An 8,349-nucleotide genomic window follows, 5' to 3' on the forward strand; every position below is an offset into this window, starting at 1 on the left:
TTTTTTTCAACTTTATTGGACGGCATAAAGGTGCGTAATTTTAATGTCCCATTAAACCCTTTAATAAACATGCATAAAGATGCATATATCACCACCGCTGACTTCCTGTATATACATCTTCATGCATTGCATACAGGTGTGTACATGAGCTGACCAACTTTATGCAAATTTATGCAATTACATAAGGAATGTAAAGTTTCGATTTTATCCTGTGATATATAAGCTAGCTGTGATTTGTATTGTTCGCACGTACATGTATGCCATGGGCATTAATAATAAAAGCATTGCAATCTTTTCTTTCACTTCACAATCAGCTCTCTGCGAATGATATTTGCAGTCAGTGAAAACTGACACCGTAATTGAAATATGTTCCTTTATGTAAATAATGGACTAGTGTGACCTTGTGTGCAGTTGTCATCAATCTTTATAATTGAAGACTTTCTTGCAGTATACACGGCATTTCTTCATAATTTATTTTTTGTCATACGCAGAAGTCCTGATATGTGCAAATGTTCTTATTCATGTCCATGGACTGTGAATATGTCTTTGATCAGCACATCGGTGTGTAGTTTGCATAATTAACTAGATTTGCATCAAACCTGTGCGAAAGGAGGAAGGGGAACTCCCCACGATTTCATTATTTGAAGAAAGTGATAATTTCAATATCTTGAATTGGTGACGCTTTGAAAATTTACACTGAGAATGACATCATACATGGGATCGGCAGTTTTTTTCTGATTTTGATACATCTCCTATTGTCCCTTGACAAGTATCCATTCACTGTGTCGTTCCAAATTATGATCAGTATTTGCTGTATGCCATTACACTTGGCTAATTAATTCGTAGTGTATAGATTCTGATGCTTTTTTGCGTTCATCCTTTTTTACTCATTTTAGAATTATTATGTATAAGCAGAATTTCGGTGTGTAAAATTTTTTGTTTGTCCTTTGTTCTTATTTGTCTGTTGGATATGGGTCTTTGTTGACCTGAAATAAAGTATAATAACAATAATTGAATCTATTGAAAGCCGAATATGCGTTGAATCTATGGAGTTGTGACTGACTTCAATCAATACTGAATAATCTTTTATGCGTATCAGCATCGTGACACCGAAATCTTCTTTGATAAATTACTTTCACCTATATAAAAATCATCATAGTATCCTTCATATTGCACAATTAACATGACACACTCAACATCTTATCAAGGTAATTATCTGGACGTCGATCTTTATCGGGGAAAGCCAACACGAGCTTATACTTTAAAATAGCGATATACCAATTCTTAACAGCATCACTTAGTTGCATCCCGTTTCAATCAAACTAATCACAGTATGTATCAGTTCCTTTGCACTATGGGTCTAAAATCTTTTCTTTGAGAGACAATGCCTTTATGTTTAATAAAGTTTGTCAAGTTATGTAGAAATTTAGAGGATTTTAATAGTAATTAGAACCTCTTGCGAATTTTTATGGTAGATCAAGATTACTAGTACTCAAACTGTCATGGAATTGCCCCGCCATAACCGACAGCCCTGTTTCGGCTCGTCAGACAGAGAAAACTAACTGGATTCGTCAGCTTAGTCGATGACCGTCGGGTTTATGTCGTCCCAGATCCATCTACGATTTGCAGAATTCTATTTCACAAATGGATTGTTCCAGATGACCGTAATAATACCTTTCACTCCATCCCATATTAAAATATTCTCTTTCATCCATCTGGTCCACGTTATCTACTTCATAAGTAAGACCACAGTAAGATCAGAGCTCCCGCCAAAGTTCATTCAACGACTCTGTAATAACTTTGTCCTGAGATATTTACACACTCTTAGGGACCCGTCATTATTTACGGCCTGAAGAGGGGGAGGGTCGGAGGAATGTGAGGCGGTCACTCAAAAAATTGAAGACTTCAAGGGGATGCTCAAAATGTGAAGAGGGAGAAAGTGGTTACTCAAATTTTATAAGAAATAAATTGAACACCTCTCAGATTGCACCATTCTACACATTAATTTCTCAAAAATTTCCATGCCAGATAGAGCACATCCCCTCTGACACTTTTCCCCTCCCCTGTATTTTCATCTGCCCAGTCAGATATTCTAGATAAAAACCTGTCATGATACCCATCCAAATTAAACACTGGTCGTATGGTTGGATATTGGTTATAGCGTGAGCTTTCATAACTGTATTTCGTTGTTACTTTGAATTTCATTTTGTTCATTTCACCTTTTATAACGTCATGAGAAAACCGATGATAATCTAACAGGGTACATCAGGATTTGAAACGTCTTTAATATTGCTGAGTTTTTGGAAATTTTACAAATGCATGTATTGTATTTAACCTTTCTAAGTGGGGGATAAGTCAAAATTTCTGAATTAGAGAGGGGGATTACTCAAATTCATCATGGTTGGCGGGGGTGGGGTGGAGTACTCGAAGTTTCGGAGTTTCCAATGAAAGTCCTCAGACCCCCCCCCCCCCCCCCCGAAGCCGTAAAATAATGACGGTTCCTTTAACTATTAGGATAATTACTTCATGTGTACTTTTATAAGCACTATGGAAGTCCCACATAGGTACTACTCATGCACTGAAAAAAAGAATTAATTAATCAATAGCCAGCCGATGGTTTAAATCTAAGGGCTGTCACGTTACCGTGGAATAGGATGGCTAGTCACGTTGAAAGTATTTTCCCGAAATGACTGACCTCTTATCGCAGCTTGTGTAGCAACCAGTGCAGCTAGCAAGTTTGCGCAACAAATGGAGAAACGGTTAGTGGAACTTGTCCTTATTTCACAGCTTTCCAAGAGTACGACATATCCCAATGTTGAGTGGTCTGTCTAGTCACAGTCTTTTGTACAGCGGCACTTGCTGTTTTATCTTTTCAATAGATTGTAATTGATGTACAATACTTGGACTAAACATTCAGCAAACGTGCCTTATCCTCGTAAATTCAAGTTAATTTTCAAAGTGTAGAGTAATGTATTAATGTCATGCAGTGATTTTTCATTAACCTTCAAAATTCTTTAAGAGTTCTCACTTTCTATAGATTCTGGATCCTCTGGAATACAGCATAAGCATTTTGAAGATTCATCTTTCTCGGAAAGATCATTATCTTGAAGGGAAGGATATTCTATATCAATCTAGGTAACATAAAATTATTAATTTAAAATATCACACGGAAATGTGCAGCCCGACGTACAAGCGCTGATCCACGTACAACGCTATGACTGCAAAACATTCTAATGGCCTTGTTTTTGCCGAGAAATACACATTTCACTAGTTATATATAAGAGTTGACATTTTCTGATCAGATAAAACAGGGCTGTGTCCGTGTAGCTTACTACTAGTATCTAGAATAGCTACAGCAGTGTAAATGAATGTATCGCCTCGAATTTTATCAAAGTGTGTTTAGATTTTTATTTTTCTATAGGCTGAGATTGTTTTGATGGTTGAATGCAATTACAGCTCGACGAAAAGTGCTAGAACTCATAAAGTAGACCACTTTTCCTTTTATAAAGTCTTATTTATTTTTGCAGCTGAATACACAACATTTTTGGATAAACGTAAGAAAAAGTTTCTTAAAAGAGAAACACAAAAACATTTACAATGTCAAGTTAAAACAATACTTAGAATTTTCTTTTGAAATATGAATCGATGATCTCCAGTAAAAATGTCTAAACGGGTTGTTTTTCTCAGTAAATTCTTTTCATTTTACCGATGAAAGGAGAATGAATCTATGTTTCACCGTTGGCATGTGGTTATAGCAATGCTATGAGAGCTTGTCCGGCACAAAACTTGCTTCACAGATAGTGCTTTCTGTAATCAAAGCTGTAAATACTATGCTCGTTACCATGCTAATCGATTGTAAACTTTGTTCACGTTGGTTTACTTCGCTTAGATCTTGCGATTAAACTCTGAAAATCCCTATCTAAAGTCTACGAGGAAAATCTTGCGGGCTTTCCACAACGCGCTGAAAAGAAAACGTTCACCGTTATGTGAAGAAGTTACTTGCACGACATGAAGGAAGAAAGGGTTGACCTTGATATATGAGCTATAAAATTAGAAAGCGAAAACTCCATTTATAATATAGCTCATTTTCTTTCCGATGCCATGTCTACAAACCCCTCGCAGATTCACCAGTGTTAATGGTAATATTTTTTACAGGTGACGTTTTCTTACGACATGACAACTTGTTTAACAGAACGAAGGTTGCTCTCCTGAATGAACTGTTCATGGCACTGTAGATGACAAAGTTCCAGAAACTGTTTGAGGCCAGTAAGCAGACGACAAAAATATGTATCCAGCGAGACGTGTCTTCAGCTTTGTTTCCGGACGTGTTTTTATACCTCAACAACACTCCATAAGGAACCCATGTTATTAAGAATACAGCTGTTATGGAGATGCACATTTTCACTGCTTTTATTCTTGATTGGTTTGTAGAGCCATTACCTAGATAGTTGTCACGCTTGTCATGGCGGACCACTTCATTGCCAACATGTCTGCGGCGGTTCCTCAGAAAGACAAGAATCCGAGTGTAGGTGAAAATGATAAGTCCAAATGGGATAATCCATAGGGTAATCAAAGAGACGAGCACCACTTGTCGCCTGTCGTAGAATGGCGTACATAAGTAGGTGTTAGGATTGTATCTGTAGAAGTTACCGTCGATCAATCCAAGAACGATTGCGTACAACGTCAACACAATCCACGCTAGAAGAGTCACAACCATTGCTTTCTTCTTCGTCACTACATTGAGATAATAAATAGGTCGTGAGATGGCAAGGTATCTGTCCACAGCGATCAGTGCCAAGGAGATAGTGGATGCTGAAAATATACGATTTGATTTAGGGCACCTAAGACAAAACAAACTGAGAACACAGAATCAATCAAAGCTTTCCGGGTCACGCATCCAACCAAAGCTGTACCGAACAGCAATCCCACTCCAAGATCAGCAACTGCTAGTGACATCATGAAGCAGCGACCTCCGATTGATAAAATCTTGTTTCTGCTGAGCACAGCAATGTTCAACAAGTTAGTGCTGATAATTAGGAAGGCGATGGTAGAATATAAAATCGTTTCTGCGACGATTACGGCAAGACCGGAGTCGTGCGGGCCAGCCATGTTGTTAAAGTGCCGCAGGCAAAAACAAACTAATGGGTTCAGCTAATGTTTGACGCACGTCAAAGAAAAGAAATTGCTCCGACAGATACGATTAACTGTCAACTGTGTGACATACATTGTACGCACAGCGGTTGCACATATTAAGAATTAAGTAACTAAAATAGCATTTCATATGCTTATCAGAATTCTTTGTATTTCTTATATGGTGTTGCCATGTATTATTGATTGAATAAAAATTTCCCTACATACACATAATAACCGAGTCTTATCTTTCTAAGAAATTCACAATACATCGACGTATATTGTTCATAATTCCTTGCGGGCTGATATCAGAACATTATCGAAAGTAGTATATGCCAACTAAAAATTCATTGTTGGACTTCAAATGATTTTTTATAGACACTTGGTGTCGTAGATAGCTTATTTCAATTGACATTCAATGAAACAAATGGCTCATTGTGTAAAAAGATCAAAGTCTTAGTTTTTCGAAAATCGAACATTTTTTTGGGTTTTTTTATAGAGGTAACACAGAGTTGGCGGCCAGTTTTAATTTAAAATATCTATACATCTTGGGTAATTTCTTTCAAGTTCTCCATATTACCAAAATTTGTCAGGTGACCTTAATTTTTATTCTTGGTTTTAAAAGGGATTTGTTGAAACATTCCTTGAGTGAAGTTTGAGCAAAAGGTTGATACTTTCACTTTCGAGGCACATACTACCTTGAGCTGCCGTTTCCTGGCAAATCAAATGATGCCTCGTATATCGAACACCGCACGCTAAATATGATTCAATGGCAACTCGTTGATGACGTCATCGGCAACATGACAACTTTGGGATTTCAAATGTTTAATTATATGTTCTATATAGAAAAATCAGGTCTTATGATAATAAGATAATTGTTGGGTAGCATGTTCTCACGAGAGAAGCAACTGATATTATGCACTAATACTTAAGTGTAGTGCATACACAGCAAATAATATGAATTGTTTACGATAAAGAAGATATAAATTGACAGTAAAATACCCTTGCACAAATATAAAAGAAAGGTGGTCAGAATTTTCTGTAACGCCATTCTACATGATTTCAAATTAGAAAACGAGAAGATGGTGTCTCTTTACAGACAATAGTATATAAGTGCTACGTGACGTAGAAAAAGGCGAAACGAGATAGGTAACATGGGAAATTTATATTTTGGTCGTTTACTTCTATATAAGGGAGTGTTCAGTTTTACGGCTGGGGGGGGGGGCGGCAAAATCTTGTCGCCGGTGTTCAAAAAAATATAGACCCCCCCTGCATTTTTCGTGAAAAAAAGATGACCCCCCCTTTGTCAGACGAAAAAAATTGATGACCCCCCCCCCCCCCGCTTAAAAATAACTAAAACCCATATGTCAAATTTATCCGCATGGTTTGGATTTGAACTCCGGTACGCCGCGCACTTTATTCGTGTAGCAGAGATGCCAGTGCACAAACTTCTCAGCCACATCCATTGAAACGTCTGTTAATTAGGACGACTGTAAGGCAATTTTTAACTTCATTTCCATAGACAACTCATGTCCATGGACATTGTATAAAGTGAACTTTATTGGAGTGGGCCGCCAAAGGCGTCTGCCCCGTTAAGAGGGTCATGGGTAATACATAATGTATATTTATTGTAGTGGGCCGCCGAAGGCGGCCCGCCGGTAAAGAGGGTCGATCATGGCTATTGCATGAAGTAAACCTAATTGGAGTGGACCGCCAAAGGCGTCTGCCCGTTAAGAGGGTCATGGGTAATACATAATGTATATTTATTGTAGTGGGCCGCCAAAGGCGGCCCGCCGGTAAAGAGGGTCGATCATGGCCATTGCATGAAGTAAACCTAATTGGAGTGGGCCGCCAAAGGCGTCTGCCTGTTAAGAGGGTCATGGGTAATACATAATGTATATTTATTGTAGTGGGCCGCCGAAGGCGGCCTGCCGGTAAAGAGGGTCGATCATGGCAATGGCATAAAGTGAACTTTATTGTTGGTATTATGTTTTTGAAAATGTGGTGACCCCCCTTTCCTACCAGTGAAAAAGCGATGACCCCCCCTTTGCGGATTCCAAAATTTTGATGACCCCCCCCCCCCTGGATTTTGCCGGCCACCCCCCGGCCGTAAAAACTGAACGGTACCTAAGGTGAGGTTTAGTTGGTGCCGTGGGTTGTGACTATGAGTCCGATAGAGTATTATATTACCATGCCCTGCCCAGTCGCATTTTGATTGGTCTAGCTGAACCACGTGACTGACCACAAATACACAGTAATGGTTTGTTTACATGCCCGTGAATATGAATAATAAGATTAACAACTCAAAGTATCGTAACTTTACACCTCAAACGTAAATCATAATCAATCACAAAATAAAATGGAGCACTTGTAGGTCAAGTTGAGATCTTTTTTCCTAAAAACATCTCCGGATTTGCCAATTTTTTACAGTGCGCGTGATAGTGCGTCCCTTATTGCTCAGTTTCTGGGGCCCAGTTGTCGTTCGCTCCTGAAATTTTCGCAAATTTTGACGGTTTTCTTGTGTTCTCTGATAATATAATGGAAATAACAGACTCCGCTCTGACCATTAACGTTTATTTGTGGGCGCGGGCTCGAGGAAAGCCAAATTAACGGGCTCGGCAAGCCTCGCCCGTTAATTTTTGGCTTTCCTCTCGCCCTTGCCCACAAATACATGTAAACGTTAATGGTCAGCGCGTCGCCCGTTATTTCTATAATGTTATGAATTTTCTGTTCGGTGCGGGTGACGCCTTTAATATAGATAGAAGGCTATCTTGAGTCCAGTATAGAATGTGATCATTGCTTTATTTGATATTATGTTTCTGTTATACTATACGTTGTAAGAATAGTTAAAGTCCAGATGAAGTGTGCAACAAGCACTGCCACGGCTGGGACTTCTCTTGCCCCGAACTCATTGTTGGAATGTGAAGCAGGCTTGGCATGACATAATGTTATGGAAATCCTGGCGCACAGGCGCTTCGATCTTCGCTTCGCAAAACCCCAATAATACAACTTCTTACATATTGTATCGTCATCGTGGGGGTTTCGCATCAGTGACGATCGAAGCGCCTCTGCCCTGGCCAGTGCTTTGTATCATGGACAACGGTTTTAAATCTAACCTAATCCACGGTCCTGAAGGGACCGTGCCTAGCCTAATCTAACGGTTTAAACTCTCAATGAATAAAATCAAATACCAAACACAGAAAAGGGAGATACTAAAAA

General features: G+C 38.9%; 1 protein-coding gene across 1 annotated transcript; it reads right to left on the reverse strand.

Moving 5' to 3' along the window:
• Positions 1-3,014: 3,014 nt before the first annotated feature.
• LOC139114014 (melatonin receptor type 1A-like) lies at positions 3,015-5,109 on the reverse strand. The gene is made up of 3 exons (XM_070675488.1): positions 4,914-5,109; positions 4,441-4,734; positions 3,015-3,049 (listed from the first exon to the last, which is right to left on the reverse strand). The coding sequence occupies exons 1-3, from the start codon at positions 5,107-5,109 to the stop codon at positions 3,015-3,017; spliced, it is 525 nt and encodes a 174-aa protein (XP_070531589.1).
• Positions 5,110-8,349: the final 3,240 nt, after the last annotated feature.

The sequence above is a fragment of the Ptychodera flava genome, chromosome 16, assembly GCF_041260155.1.
Source record: "Ptychodera flava strain L36383 chromosome 16, AS_Pfla_20210202, whole genome shotgun sequence".
Taxonomy (NCBI): Eukaryota; Metazoa; Hemichordata; class Enteropneusta; family Ptychoderidae; genus Ptychodera; species Ptychodera flava.